Source organism: Macaca fascicularis, chromosome 3 (assembly GCF_037993035.2).
Source record: "Macaca fascicularis isolate 582-1 chromosome 3, T2T-MFA8v1.1".
Classification (NCBI taxonomy): Eukaryota; Metazoa; Chordata; class Mammalia; order Primates; family Cercopithecidae; genus Macaca; species Macaca fascicularis.
In genome coordinates, this window is record NC_088377.1 from 124,299,738 (window position 1) to 124,315,711 (window position 15,974).

At 46.3% G+C, this 15,974-nt stretch overlaps 1 protein-coding gene across 3 annotated transcripts; it reads left to right on the forward strand.

Annotated features, from left to right (window-relative positions):
- Positions 1-10,466: 10,466 nt before the first annotated feature.
- DLX5 (distal-less homeobox 5) lies at positions 10,467-15,974 on the forward strand. Of its 3 annotated transcripts, none has more exons than XM_045388832.3 (3): positions 10,467-11,029; positions 12,927-13,111; positions 15,663-15,974. In XM_045388832.3, the coding sequence occupies exons 1-3, from the start codon at positions 10,675-10,677 to the stop codon at positions 15,840-15,842; spliced, it is 720 nt and encodes a 239-aa protein (XP_045244767.1). In that variant the 5' UTR covers positions 10,467-10,674; the 3' UTR covers positions 15,843-15,974. The 3 variants fall into 3 exon arrangements, with proteins under 3 accessions (XP_045244767.1, XP_005550210.1, XP_073891566.1); XM_005550153.5 differs by lacking the exon at positions 15,663-15,974 and adding an exon at positions 14,234-15,406; XM_074035465.1 differs by lacking the exons at positions 10,467-11,029; positions 15,663-15,974 and adding exons at positions 12,660-12,835; positions 14,234-14,934.

Here is a 15,974-nt window from a genome sequence, read left to right on the forward strand (position 1 = left end):
ATTAGCCAGGTGTGGTGGCGCATGCCTGTAATCCCAGCTACTCAGGAGGCTGAGACAGGAGAATCACTTGAACCCAGGAGGCAGAAGTTGCAGGAAGCCGAGATCCTGCCATTGCACTCCAGCCTGGGAAACAGAGTGAAACCCTGTCTCAAAAAAAAAAAAAAAAAAAAGTCCCAGTTTGGATGATAAATTATGTGGTCATTCTATACATAACTTTGTTAAATAAACAGTGTGAACATTTTGCCAGAATAGTCTGTAGATACATGTGTGAGACACGTGTGAAAAACAAGGGAAAATAAAGAATGGGGGCAAACGGTGGGACAAGATCTTCTGCTTAGTTTTATGTGTGTTTGTCATCAGTTAGTTCCAGGGACCAATTGCTCATCGACATTTAACATCAGTTATAAAATTAAGCTTTCTATCAAGAGAAACTTTTCCCTGAATTTTCTTTATTCCAACACTAAAAAACGCCCTACCTCAGATTTACAGTATATTTCCATTCAATTTCCTAAGATGTGGATACTAATATCCAACAATTGGATTCTAAAGAAAAGTGAAACTGATTAAAGGGAAAGGAAACTGTTTATATAAACAAACTATTACGGCCAGACATGGTGGCTCACACCTGTAATCCCAGCACTTTGGGAGGCCAAGGCAGGTGGATCACAAGGTCAGGCAATCGAGACCATCCTGGCTGACACGGTGAAACCCCGTCTCTACTAAAAATACAAAAACAAAATTAGCTGGGTGTGGTGGCGGGCGCCTATAGTCCCAGCGACTCGGGAGGCTGAGGCGGGAGAATGGCCTGAACCCGGGAGGCAGAGGTTGCAGTGAGCCGAGATCGCACCACTGCACTCCAGCCTGGGCGACAGAGCGAGACTGCCTCAAAAAAAAAAAAAAACAAAACAAAAAACAAAAAACCCAAAAAACAAAAACAAACACAAACAAAACCAAACTACTGCAACTAAAACAGCCACAGCTTATTGTATGTGTCTTTATGTGTAAGAACACACACAAAAAAGGAGACTAGCAACAGAAACGTTATTCTGGTATTTAAAGCCTCAATTCTATGCTTGTATCTTCCACAGGGTATAGGATTTCTGGTTTTAGAGAACTCCCATGCAATGAACTTATTAGCCACAGGATAATAATTATAATTAAGTTTCTTCCTTTCCTTTCCTTTATTTATTTTTTTTAGAGATGGAGTCTTGCTCTGTCACCCAGGCTGAGTAGCTGGGACTACAGGCACCCGCCACCACACCCAGCTAATTTTTTTTTTTTTTTTGTATTTTTAGTAGAGACGTAGAGACGGGGTTTCACCATGTTAGCCAGGATGGTCTCGATCTCCTGACCTCGTGATCTGCCTGCCTCGGCCTCCCAAAGTGTTGGGATTACAGGCATGAGCTACCGTGCCTGGCCTTAAATTTCTTTCTTAATCTCTCTGCTTCACATTCATCTATATAAAATGGATAATAATGGCACCTCCTTACAGGCTATTGTAAAGATTAAATGAAATAATACGCACAAAGCATTTAGCATATAGTAAATGCCTATCGTTGGTTTTGCGATTTTTTGGTTTTTTTTTGTTTTTGTTTATGTTTTTTTTGAGACAAGGTCTCACTTTGTCACCCAGGCTGGAGTGCAGTGGCATGATCATGGCTCACTGCAGCCTCAGCCTCCTGGGCTCAAATGAACCTCCCACCTCAGCCTCCCAAGTAGCTGGGACCACAGGTACATGTCACCCTGTTTGGGTAATTTTTAAATTTTTTGTAGCGGTGTCACTACGTTGCCCAGGCTGGTCTCAAACTCTTGAGCTCAAGTGATCTTCCCACCTTGGCCTTCCGAAGTGCTAGGATTACAGGCATGCCCCACCTCACCTGGCCTGAATTGCTGCTGTTGTTATTGTTGTTTAATATTAAAAGAGTAGCAAGTTTACTTCAGTCCATGACCAACTCTTTTTGCATGTGCATACACAGAGCATTTTGACCATGGGAAATTTTAACTACTCTTAGGTAACAACACAATTTACATAGTGTATGTCAAATAGAAAGTTGGGAAATCAGGTTTCTTCCTGCCTTACTTGCCTCTCAAGAATATCGTGAGAGTAAACAATCAATTATATGAGAATTTTCTAGAATTTTTTTTAAAAAGCTTAAAACTAAGCAAATGCAAGGAACTATTATTATAAAAGTGGATTATTTGGGCCTCAGTATATTAATCTGTCAATTAGGTATTCAAGGAGTACCTTTCATTCAAAACAAATGTATTTGAAAGTGGATATCCATTATCAAAGTGCTAACCAAATATAAAATTCCTAACTGCAATTTTTATCAGTGTTATCTCCTCTGGCCCAACCCCATGGAGAGCAGACGAGGTGGCCATTTGTCTTTCATGGACATGGGAGAGCTGAGCTAGGCATCTCTCATTTTCAGGAACACACTGATCTGCAGGAACTGGAGCAGAAGGCTAGGCAAGCCCAGTGGTTAGCCTCCATGCCCATGGAGAAAGTGACAATTGCAAGGATGGTGATGAGAGGGATTAGGCAAGACATGGGGAGATGGCAGCCTTCCATTGAGCCAGGAATTCCATGCCCAGATATTCCTAGGCATAGTGTGAGACAGAGGGAATACAAACTTGGCACTGTTCAAAGGCCAGGCAGGCACTTTACTCCTAACAGCAGTAGCTGGCAGGCAGTGCCACCACATCACCACTCAAACCCACCAATAAAGGGTGAGGTAGGAATGCCAATATGGAATATGAGCAAGTTCAAGTTAAATGAAAGGCAAATATATAAAAGTTGAGGACCACCCAAAACAGGCAGACATAGCTGCTTCTCAAGGCACTGTGAAAGTATAAGTGAATTATATGTGAAATCCCTTTGGGAAAAAACATTTAAAGGTCTATAAAATTTGCAAGACATGCCAAATACTCTCCATAAGACTCTGAAGAGGAATGGAGCCCAATAACGTACTCAAAACATTTACAGAACATTTTTCCTAAACTGTGATATTTAAGGCCACGTTGAATTTTAATGACCCTAGTAAAAGGGAGTCACAAAGAAGTGACTTTCATTCCAAGTTCTCTGAGAAGTGTTCCCTAAAAGACAGTCCTCGGGTGGACAAGTACTTTTTCCTGAGTGTCCCCCAGTGATTATTTTAATTCAGAGAGTACAAAGTAGATCTATTTCTATCCTTTTGCTTTCTGTTCTTTGATCTATTTCTCTTCTAATCTCTTCCATCACTCTTATAAGTTAGGAAAAATTACCAGGCAATTTTAATTATTAGATACTTTCCCCCCTATTTTTATGCCAAACTAACAGGCTTCAGGAATAATTCCATTAAAAGTAATATTCTCTTTGGTTCATCTATTTATCCTGATGCTAAAACATTCTTCCTATCCTTTCCAAGTTTCCTATGCAGGTTAACTGCTAACAACCTAGCACAGTTACTCTATAACATAACCCTAAATGTGTCTGAATCTCTTGAATGGCATTGTAAAAAAGCTGTAACAGTGTACCCATGAAGCAGCTAGAGACTCAAATAATAAGACAACAGAGAACTGTAGGGAATAATGGAACATTCTGAATTTTTTCATGTATGAATACAGTTTTTCTTGCCTATATCTTTTGTTTATCTGATTTGTTGATTTCCAACTTTGCTTTTTTTATTCTAATAAATTATTTAATGCAATGCTGGTATATACTCTGTGTCTTGCTAATGTCCCGAGTGTCATCAGAAGTACCTTTTCCCTCTCTAACTCCAAGGATTCCTGGAACTTTTTTTTTTTTTTTTTTGAGACGGAGTCTCGCTCTGTCGCCCAGGCTGGAGTACAGTGGCCGGATCTCAGCTCACTGCAAGCTCCGCCTCCCGGGTTTACGCCATTCTCCTGCCTCAGCCTCCCGAGTAGCTGGGACTACAGGCGCCCGCCACCTCCCCCGGCTAGTTTTTTGTATTTTTTAGTAGAGACGGGGTTTCACCGTGTTAGCCAGGCTGGTCTCGATCTCCTGACCTCGTGATCCACCCGTCTTGGCCTCCCAAAGTGCTGGGATTACAGGCTTGAGCCACCGCACCCGGCCTCCTGGAACTTTTAAGAAAAATTCCGGACATCCCTAAACCTGTATGCACTAATAGTGGTGCATGCAGACACATAGTAGGTTGCCTACAAAATGAGGTCTATGGAAAAGTTGTAGCAACAACTACAGTGTTCCTTGATTCACTAAGTAACCAACTAAAACGCATGCATCAATTGGGGGAATGCACACAAACCATTGGACACGTGCAGTTATATGCCCAAAATTATAAATCAGGATGCAGCAATAAATTATACTAAGGTATATGTTTATTATACTTTGCTACATGTACCATCCAAGAGCCTGCTATGTTGAAACAGTAAAATAAAATAAAACTGAAGACTTAATGTTGAAAAAGTAAAATTTTCCTTAACTGCCCATGCGCTATATACATTGAATATTACTAAGCTTCTGGCTGCCAAGTAATGTATCTTTTCTGCCCACAGTTTTTAAAAGTGACTCCATTGCTGTCAGCTACACTTCACTTGGAAAGCTATTGACTTTTCCTTTCTGTTGCCTTAATTTTCTTCTGCAGGAGCACAGAGGGATGCAAGTCCAGGTGGGCACTGCAGCTTCAACTGATTGTGCTGTGTAACACAGCAGGGAAACCTCTTATCTCAGGCTGGGGTTGCCTGTTTAAGATTTTTTTTTCTTTATAAAAGGTAAAGGTAGTAAACACAGCTGTAGAAAAAGGTTTTGTATTTTCTTACTGTTTGTTTTAATCTATAAAAATGATATAATTAGGGCAGATGGTAAAAATGCTTATAAAATCATACTATCTGCCCCTGTGCATATACGTTGTGGGCCAAGTTTTACGCAGCTCACAGTGTTTGAATAATCTGCATGGCTTTGCCTTCAGAATTGGTTTTCTGCATCTCTGCATGCAATGTTGTCAGATCATAAAATACAGTGGCTTATGATCAATGAACTTTAAAATTATAAATAGATCTTGGAATTAGGATGTTATTAAAGATGACTGAAGCTTCACTCTTGCTATTTCCTTGCCAGAGCTGGATCATTGCTCTGAATTCCTGTCTGTCAATTACTTTTCTTTTAACTCCACAGGGGGTATTTTTAGAATTTAGAATATTTATATATCTTTAAGAAGACTAAAGGTTTTGTAAATAGTACCACAGCCAAACCTTCCTTTCAAGAAGATGAAATCCGAATTTGGGATGAAGAATATGCCTCAATTTCAGTTTGCAAAGCCATATAATAATATAATCCCATTTACTTCCTATTTAGATGAACTTGAAGTGTTTTCAGCTGTGGTATATTAAATTCGTCTCATAGAGAATAGATTTGAGTGGATACTTAAGGCCTTTTCCTAGCTAGTTATGTTTAAGTTAAATGAATAAACATATTTTAATGTCTTAATTATAAAAACAAAACGTGTAGAAGTCTATGATCTGCTCTATCATTTGGAAATAAACCAAAAATCTTATTAGGTTGGAATTAAGTGGAAAATAGTTTTTCCCTCTGGGGATTTTTAATTTATTCAGAATATTTATATAATTGCCTACTAGTGAATCCTTTGAGATTTACTTTGTTGGGGATGCTCTTTAACTCCAAACACATTTTTCTTGAGGGCAAGGGGATATTATAATTAATTTCAGCATGGGAGGAAACCTTTTTTCTATTTATCCTGTTACCCTTCACACCCACTTTCCCTCTTCTCCCTCCCTAGATAAGCTCACTGTTGATTTATATGGGCTCCCAAACATTTTAGCTTGGGCTTAGTTAGTTCAGCCTCATAAAAGCATGGGAAGAACTTTCAACCTACGTGGGGAATTAATTGGTTTTCCTAACTCAGATGAACCACCTCTGAATGCTAGATCCAAGTCAGTGTGCCTAGCCCTCTATTGGGAGACAAAGGCCATTCAGTTGCATTGCCAAAACCAATGACCGACAACTTGTGATATTTTTGAAAGCCTTTGCTACTTTTGCAATCATAACTCCTATCTTTTCATCTCATCCTAGTTCAAAGAAATGTGCTTTTCCTATACAAATATCACACTGAATATTTCAGAGCTGTTACCTTAAGTTATTAAATGACCTTAGTGCCCCAGCTCAAAGATAACTGCAGCTCCATTGTAATAAAATGATTACTCAGGTCTACCTCTACAACATGTATGACTTAACCAGTTTTGTTGTGTTTGAGAGTTCTGGGATGAAAAGTACTCTAAATGGATCATGATAAGAGTGAATTGCTCTGAGAGCATTTTTCACTGGACAGATAAATGGATAAAGCAGTTCAAATAAAAAGAAAAATAAACCTCACCCCCAAAACTGGACTTTTAAAGAGTAAGTATTCTACTGATAAAGTCAAAAAGTGCTTTTTATATCAAGTGTGCCTATACAATACTAGCATCATATTGAGGGGTCCTTTATATACTTGAATTATGCACATCCAATTGATGTGCACCATGTTTTATATAAATGAAAGTTTCCATATTAAAAATATCTTAACTTCGTAAATTAAATATTTTCAACTGCACTGAACTTTCTCAGTTTCAAGCCCAAAAGAAAAGATGTTCTACTGTTGGCACTTCTATGAGTAAAGAGATTTCCAGATAGGCTACATGGAGAAAGTTGAGTAAATGCTGTCATTAAAATTTTCTGCTACCCCACCCCCTTCCATGGCTCTCTCCCTGCAAACTCAGTGGCACTCTTTTCAGCCCATAGTAGTGAACAACTGAAAGCTTCCCAAGCACCTCATCCAACTAAAGGAGGGCCTGCTTCTTCACAAATGTCTAGGAAAGGCAGCCGGGGGCGGTGGCTCAGTCTGTAATCCTAGCCCTCTGGGAGGCCAAGTTGTGTGGATCACTTGAGGTCAGGAGTTCGAGACCAGCCTGGCCAACATGGTGAAACCCTGCCACTACTAAAAGTACAAAAATTAGGCGGGCGTGGTGGCGGGTGCCTGTAATCCTAGCTACTCAGGAAGCTGAGGCACGAGAATCGCTTGAACCCGGGAGGCAGAGGTTGCAGTGAGCCAAGATCACACCACTGCACTCCAGCCTGAGCGACAAAGCAAGACTCTGTCCAAAAAAAAAAAAAAAAAAAAAAAAAAAAAGGCTAGGAAAGGAGAGTCACCCCAGGTGGGGACATTGAAGGAGCGCCTTACACCCAAGAATTGAGGGATGGGGCAGGGGGCACCAAAAAAAAGGTGACCCAGAAAAAGGTGAGCCGGTGGGAGGAGGAAGGAAAAGTATGAATGTGCAAGAAGGAAAGGAAAGGGGATGGGAATTGAGAGAAAGATGTATTGGAAGTACAGAGAAAGCAAGCCACCTGGGAGTGAACTCTAACACGAAGAACCGGTTCGTGTCCGGCGGTAACCGAGCTTGGCGTTTGCCATTTACGCAATGTTGCTCGAAGACACTGGGTGGCGCTCGTGGTAAAGACTTGCACTTACCTTAGGGTTCCCCCCGCTACTTCCCCTTCCCTCCCTTTGCAGATTTCGGCTACTAAAAGATAAAATTACTTACATTCTTCCTGCGTGTCTCAGCGGGAAGCGCACCGCTGGAAGAGTTTGATGCCGTGGGGTTGTTTCACCACGGCTGGATTTGTCGGTGGATTTTGAGAGGCAATAGCGTCCAGCCCGCTGGCCTTAGGACAAAGCTGGAGGCCCTAGTGTGAGAACTACCTCACACCACCAGCAAAATTTGCTACTTCGAGAGCCGGGATACCGGCCGGTGTATGTCCTGAGCGTGGGTCCGAAGCCGCAGACAGGCCCGCAGAGGAGCCGGTAGTGCACAGAGCTACAATGTCTATATTGTGAAGTTAAATAAAACTGTATTGTGAACAGACCCTCCGCTGCTTTTAACTTAGTGCTTCCTCTTCCTCCAGGCTGCCTTTAAGGAAGGAGTGGAGTGGGGAGTGGGGTCAACCTAGAAAAGAGGAACAAAATCAAGAAAGTTGAGGCTCTGGACCTGTAGAGACACATCCAGATTTGGTCTCACCCAGAAGAAGAATGGCTCAAGTCTGCGTGAGAGCCAACGCTTTAGGAACCGAAACAAAGAAAAATTCTTCCCTCTCGCCCCACTCCTTTTTGTCTTTTATGAAATATGGGAAAGAATGCCCATTTTGACCGCGGGGTTTTTGGGGGGGGGGTAAAATTTAGCAAGGTCTAGAACGAATTTGATATTGTAACATTATTTTCAATCGGATCCCGAACTTCTAAATTTTGCCCCAATTCTGCAGCTTCCAATCCCATCCTGGTTAGAATCTGCCATCTCAGCAAGGTGTAAGGGCATTGCTAGGAACACCCTGTTCAGTATAACCATGTGGTAACTCAAATCTCTATTTAACCAAAAGTGTCAAAGATAGGGGACCGGAGGAAGGGAAGCCTGGCTCCCTGCCCACTTGTCTTTGCCGGGAGATGCTTTGAACTGTCCTTGGCATTGATCTGGGGAAGCGATTCCTGTAAATAATGGCAGGGTGTGTGTCAGATGATTCGATTGGCACCGATAACTTCTGCAGAGCAGAGCCCAGGACCGCAGCCCCATGTTTCCCTGCTGTTCTTTAGCTCCTCACAGCCTACATCCAGACGGTTAACAGCCTGTCGGTAATCGACAGCGCCGAGTCACGGCTGACTGGCAGTTGCGGTTCTGTTTACTCTAAAGTCCACCTCAGAGAAGCCCGGGGCAGCCCAGGCCCAAAAGCTCGTGACTCGGGCCAGGGGGAGAAAGAGAATGCTGCTGGGCGCCAGTCTCCCGGCACTGAAGTTTTCCCCAAAAGGAACTGCGACAATAGCTGCGTTTTGTGTGTGTGTGCAGTCCAGACCGCAAAGGCAGGGAGCTGGTGCACGCGCGGCAGCTCTGCTTTGGAGTTCCTGAGCGGGGCTGTATCTTGCTCCGAGTTCCAGACACCCTACCTCTACCTGTCGGCCTGTTTTGGGCCGAGTGGCTCCACACCCCAAGTAAGGCTAAACTAATACTAGACACAACTAACACAGACGCTTTCTTCTTCGGTAGGAGGGAAAACGGAGGGGAGGCCAGATAACCCTAGATATCCAGTGGAACTCCCAGGTTGCCGGTCTTGGACCCCGTAAAGGAAGATACAGGAAGGCCCCAAATCAGGATCCACTCCCCGGAGTTGCCTATTTGAGGGGAGTAACAACGGGGATTGGGAGAGACTTTTATGTTGAATTTCTAAACTCCCAGCTGGATCACGACTAGAACAAGGATAGCACCTTCCTGAAGAGCAAAGTTTAGACCTCGTGCACCAACTGAATGATTCTTGAATCCTTTTCTCCCTTTCACAGGAGCTAAGTAGGATGTCTTTGCAGCAGGAAATAAAGGGGAGAGGGTACAGAAATCCGGGTCTGGGGAATGGAGAGACTGGGCCTCCAGTGCCACATCCATGGAGCCAGGAGGGGGAAATCAATGAGCATCATCTGACTTTGCAAAGGCTTTGATCCTTGTCTCCTTCCCCACTTCTGAGACTTTCCCATTCTTTCCTGGAGGCATGGCAGGTTATACATGGATCCATTCACCTTTGCAGGAGTTTTTGGCCACTGAACATAGTTAAAGACTCTTTATTCCAATGGCTTGAAAATAGATGAAAATATTAAACAGAAGTGGAGCTATTTGGCTCTTCTTGCAAACCAGCAACGAGGATTTGGGCTTCTTTAAGTTATATTTCTTTAAGACAGTAATTTTTAAAAATCATGTTAAGGACTTTGGGCTGCAGGAACTCTCTCTGCCATTCACCGACTTAATGGACATTGTGCATTCTTGGGCATTCCTATCCAGCCCGCGTCCGGGACACACTCATCTCCTGCAAAGGAAGTTGCCTCTTTCCCCAAAGAGCAAATTTTCAAAACATGTAAGTTACAACTTGCTTGCGAACACGCCTCTTAAAAAAAATGCTGTTTCCCTTCTTTCTTGCCTCCATTCTACATCCCCCCACACACACACTCCCTGCACCTTGACTCCCTATTTCAGTATCAGTACTTAATTCTACACTGGCCTTTGGTGCAGCCCACGGGGGCGGGGTAGTGGGGAGCAAGGAAAGATGGTCGCCCACCTCATTCCCAAAACATGTGCACTTTTGAGGCTTCTGATTGGAACACATTGTCCCCAGACATCACAGAGCCTTGTGCTGGGGCTTCTGCGATGTCTTTGGAATTTACTAAAAACAGATTGACTGAGACCCCTCCCCACTCCACAACAAGCAAAAACACACACAAGGGCGCGGGCGCACACACACACAAACACACACACCCCCTCCGTACCCCCCACTCCCTTTTTAAGCAATGCTTTGTTGTGCTAAAACTAGTTGGACGAGTTAGGGTGTTACTGCTGCTCCCGAGGCCCTGGCCAATAGAACCAGATCCACCCCGCTGTGCGTAAGCGCGCAATTAAGGATTTAACCAAGGCAGTGCTGCGCCTCAGCCAGCAGTCAGCCGGCCGGAGACAGAGACTCCAAGACTCCCAGCCTCCTCCTCGCCGCGGCCGCCGCCTCCTCCTTCTCTCCTCCTCCTCTTCCTCCTCCTCCCTCGCTCCCACAGCCATGTCTGCTTAGACCAGAGCAGCCCCACAGCCAACTCGGGCAGCCGCCGCCGCCACAACAGCAAGCACAGCCGCTGCCGCCGCCCGTGAGCGATGACAGGAGTGTTTGACAGAAGGGTCCCCAGCATCCGATCCGGCGACTTCCAAGCTCCGTTCCAGACGTCCGCAGCTATGCACCATCCTTCTCAGGAATCGCCAACTTTGCCCGAGTCGTCAGCTACCGATTCTGACTACTACAGTCCTACGGGGGGAGCCCCGCACGGCTACTGCTCTCCTACCTCGGCTTCCTATGGCAAAGCGCTCAACCCCTACCAGTATCAGTATCACGGCGTGAACGGCTCCGCCGGGAGCTACCCAGCCAAAGCTTATGCCGACTATAGCTACGCCAGCTCCTACCACCAGTACGGCGGCGCCTACAACCGCATCCCAAGCGCCACCAACCAGCCAGGTACATGGACAGGGGACAGGCTGGGCAGATACAGGGGGACTAGGACGCTGGGGGCGCGAGATGGGGTGGTAGATTGGGGGTCACAGCGGTTCACTGCAGTGGGGGCGCACCCGGCAGAAGGGAGTAGGACTCAGACCCTCCGACAAAGAGAGTTTCTCCGGCCAGCATTTTAGGGATTCTTAGCAGGAGAGCCCTGTGGAGGTTCGAACTAGCGTCTCTCCCCTCCGGCCCTTCATTCGCTGAATTCCCAGCTTGCCCGGCCAGGAAGCCGGCTAGGCTGGAAAGGGGATAGGGGTGGAGAGAAGAAAGAATCAAGCAGCCCCTGGCGTTTGCGTAATAAAGAGGAGGTTAGTTGTTGGGAATTTTGGTAAGCGTGCTGGGTTGGTGCGAGTGGGAGTAGAAGGCTGCCTCAAAGACTCAGTCAGGATTAGTTTGAGAGCCGCCACAAGCTAGCACGGTGCGGGTGCCCTGAGCACGCTGGGTGGGGGTGGGGGGTTAAGGAGTTGTAGCCAGCCAGAGAAGAGCGCGCCGAGAGCTTTGCGGTTTATCCAGGCATTTCCAAAAACAAAAAGCCATTTAAAGGTGGAGGAAGGTTGCTGAGGGGTCACGTTGTAGGACATTTTTTTTTCTCTCTCCATAGGCCCCCAAAATGTGTCTTTCCCTCCTCCTTTTTCGTCCACTTTGAAACTTAGAAAGTTTAAGAGGGTTAGTGAGCTTGGGCGGCAAGAGAGAGGCATGAGGCTCGGCGGATAGGTTTTACTGGTAAGGTTTGATCTCTTCCCACCAGCACATTAATAATCCTGCTAATATTAGCATCCCCTAGTCTGGCAGAATTGAAACCACAGCCCTCATTCTCCACACTTCTCCCTGGAACTTGACACACACACACACACGCACACACACACGCACACACACCCTGGAGAGGTTCTCCGCCAGTTCCAGAGGGATGGTACTTTTGAGGAAGGGGAGTTGTAGCCCCAGGGCACGTTTGTACAACACGAGTTTGGCAATCCCTCCCTCTCCCGCCCAAACCCATACTCATGACAGTGAGAATCTCGTCCTGACCTGCCGCCCCTTTCCTACAAAAACACCCCACCGGTTCCTTCTCAATGTGTGACTCTTGCTGAACTTTAAAAGAGAGCCCCGGGTTGAGGCGTCTTCGTTTCTTTCACTCTTTCTGTATTTCGTGCATAAGTGGAAGTTTTGTGTGTGTGTGTGTGTGTGTGTGTGTGTGTGTGTGTGTGTGTGTTTTTACCAAGAACATATTAAGTCTATTTGTAAAAGAAACCAGACACATCTGTGCCCTCGCAGATCTGCAGTGAGATTATGGGGGCTGCATAATCGGCCCTCTGTCTGCTGCGGCCCCGACCGCTTGCTGCTGAAGTGAAGGAGCATAGTTTGCTTGTGGGTATTTGAACTTTGGAGACCTCAGTTAGCGTCTTCCCTGCCCAAGCGTCTGGCTTCTGCGGGCGCCCGAACAGACGCCGACAGAAGCGGGGTCACGGCCCAGGGCTGCCTCCTTGAAGCCCCGGGAGGGGCTGGTGTTTTTGTCTCGGAAACGCGGGGGAGCATAGGGTGGGCGTAAAAACAAGTCCGGGAGAAGGAGGAACCACCGCAAGAGCTGAATCCCAGATGCCAAGGAGAAAGCTGTGTTGTAGGAAACGCTGTACACAAACTATCTGAATGAACAGAGTAGGAATTAATCAGAGGCTACCGCGCTTTTCCATATTTGGGGGAGGAGCATATTTATCGCGGTCTTGAAAAGCAAAGGTGATGGTGATACGAGCAAAGAGTGAAGACTGCGTGGTAAGAAACTCTAGGACTCTATTTGAGGCCCTTCCGCAAAAAGGGCATTGTTTGGTGACAAGCTTTAACTGAGTCTGTTTTGATTATTTAGAGAAAGAAGTGGCCGAGCCCGAGGTGAGAATGGTGAATGGCAAACCAAAGAAAGTTCGTAAACCCAGGACTATTTATTCCAGCTTTCAGCTGGCCGCGTTACAGAGAAGGTTTCAGAAGACTCAGTACCTCGCCTTGCCAGAACGCGCCGAGCTGGCCGCCTCGCTGGGATTGACACAAACACAGGTAAATACGCCGCTGCCATGCACTAGACCTGCCTGAGCTGCAGGTCTGGTTGGGTCGCACGGTTCAGTCTCGATGGGACTGGAGCGGTTTCAAAAGTACCCGTGAGAAACTAACAGACACAAAGACACCAGCCCCTATGCTTTTCCCTCCGCGAGCCAGGCCTTGAGACGGTGGGGATGGGATTCATCAGCGGTCTGGAGATACCTCCCACTTAACCGCGGCCGCCGCCCCCACCCCGCATCGGGCCTCCGGAGCTCGGGGGTCAATTTCTGGGGTTGAAAGCAAGCGGAGGTTTATTTTTAGAGCGGCTTTGCAACCTTGAGAAGCTATCTGGTTTTCTTAACAATGTAATGCCTCCTCGGGGTGAGCAGGGCTTGGTGTCCTCGCAGTGGTCTCAGGCTAAGAAAAGGCTGAGAACGTCGCCTGGAGCGGAGAAACTGAAGGACCGTGCCCTGAGCCTATGGGAGCTTCAGGCCACGGCCGCCTGAGGGTCGCGAGGTGGGGGGCGCTATTGTACGGGGGGAAGTCTTCCTGGATTGTCCCATTCCCTTTACTCCTCCAACCCAGCTGGGGCCTACGGAAGCATAAAGAACGTTCGAGTCGCCACCAAGAGCTGCAGTCAGATTCTGGCCTCTCTGAGCTGCAGAGGGAGTGAAGGGAGTAGGACGGGAGGTTGGGAGCTCGCTCCTTTTCCTCACCACAGGCGCGCGTACCCCGCCCCACGCCCCTTCCCCGCCGGGCTCCCGCGATTGTTTTGGAGACCTTCGCCGCGTTCCGCGCGTCTTGCGCAGGCTTACACGAGTCACGCCGCCGCCGCGGACACTCGGGCGCACAGCCGCCGCGCTCGCGCCACCCACCCCCCCAGCCCAAACAAAAGACAAGCCTTGGGGTCGTGGTCTCACTGGGCCGGGGCGCACCGAGCCGGCCAGGGCGCCCTCTGTGGCCAGAGCTCCATGGTTTGCCTCAGGCATAGCTTATTGGCCATAGGCCGCAAGCGGCGGGGAGACGCCAGGCAGGGCTGGGCCGCCCAGGGGCCCGAAGATGCCTCCAGTCGTCGCCCCGGGGAAGGCGCGGGCGACCTCTGAGTGTCCCGGTAACGTGTGCCTTTGTTCCCCAACTCAGGTGAAAATCTGGTTTCAGAACAAAAGATCCAAGATCAAGAAGATCATGAAAAACGGGGAGATGCCCCCGGAGCACAGTCCCAGCTCCAGCGACCCAATGGCGTGTAACTCGCCGCAGTCTCCAGCGGTGTGGGAGCCCCAGGGCTCGTCCCGCTCGCTCAGCCACCACCCTCATGCCCACCCTCCGACCTCCAACCAGTCCCCAGCGTCCAGCTACCTGGAGAACTCTGCATCCTGGTACACAAGTGCAGCCAGCTCAATCAGTTCCCACCTGCCGCCACCTGGCTCCTTACAGCACCCGCTGGCGCTGGCCTCCGGGACACTCTATTAGATGGGCTGCTCTCTCTTACTCTCTTTTTTGGGACTACTGTGTTTTGCTCTTCTAGAAAATCATAAAGAAAGGAATTCATATGGGGAAGTTCAGAAAACTGAAACAAAAAGATTCATGTGTAAAGCTTTTTTTTTTTTTTTTTTTTTTTTTTTTTTTTTGCATGTAAGTTATTGCGTTTCAAAGGACCCCCCCCTTTTTTTACAGAGGACTTTTTTTTGCGCAACTGTGGACACTTTCAATGGTGCCTTGAAATCTATGACCTCAACTTTTCAAAAGACTTTTTTCAATGTCATTTTAGCCATGTAAATAAGTGTAGATAGAGGAATTAAACTGTATATTCTGGATAAATAAAATTATTTCGACCATGAAAAGCGGATTGTTTCTGAAAAATACTTGATTCTACCCCTCTGATAACTGGCTAGTGAAGTTTTATTGAAGGCAACTAAAGAAGGACAAGCTCTGCAGAGATCCAACAAGGCAAAAAAGAAAAGTCGGGGCTGCATGCATGCAGACTGTATATGTGTATATGTTCAATGCTATACTTTGTGTGTATGTGTGTGTGTGTTTTTGCTTAGCCACACACACACAAAAAACCTTTAGATAAAATTAACTCCAAATTGTTTCAGGTAGAAGGTTATGCTGAAATAAAAATACATCCCTCTCACCCTGTATGTGAGTTAGAAGGCAACAGAAATCCCTCAATAACCCCTCTGAATTCTAAGCTCAAAGCAATTACGTTGGAGAAGCGCCCCCACCCATCATCAGCCTCTGAGTAGTGCCAGAGCAATTAGACAAATTACCCTTCAAAGGGAGTTTCCAGAGATGAGAAAACGAAAAGAAAAATCCTCCCTCACACCTTTTACATTTTTAAAAAATCTAAAATGTTTGGAGCATGGCAAATGATAAAACCTTGGACTCTTTGGAGTATGATTATAAATGTATCAGCTCTTTTTGAGAGATGAAAACATTGTAGATACGGTGAAGAGGGAACTTCAGGGTTGGGGAAAGGAAGGAATGGAAAGCATTGTGACACTGTGTTGATTTCATTTTGTGTGAGATAATATTCTTAATATTTCCCTTCCCTCCTTCCTTTTTTCAGGAAGGAGCTTCCTCTGCTTTGCTTTTACATAAAACAGTGGCAAAACAGGCTCTAAATGATGCAAAATGGAATCTGTTTACGAGGATTTCTCCTTTGGGAAGCCTTCTTTGGGACAGAGAGAAAGGAGTTGCTGCAGCTGTGCCCTGTGTCCCTTCCTTCTTCTTGCACTCCTGCATGTAAATATCAACAGTATGACCAGAACTACGCACTGCGCCTAAAGATCCAGGCCTGAATTGTAGGTCTCTTTCTGTCTGACTGTCCTTCAGTGGGCCTGACTCTCCTTAGGATACGAAGGAAAATGTTGCGTTGGAA

Coding starts and splice junctions, on each gene's coding strand:
- DLX5 (XM_005550153.5), top strand. CDS start 10,675: ATGACAGGAGTGTTTGACAGAAGGGTCCCCAGCATCCGATCCGGCGAC. Junction 11,030..12,926: donor AAGCGCCACCAACCAGCCAG/GTACATGGACAG, acceptor TTGATTATTTAG/AGAAAGAAGTGGCCGAGCCC. Junction 13,112..14,233: donor TGGGATTGACACAAACACAG/GTAAATACGCCG, acceptor TCCCCAACTCAG/GTGAAAATCTGGTTTCAGAA.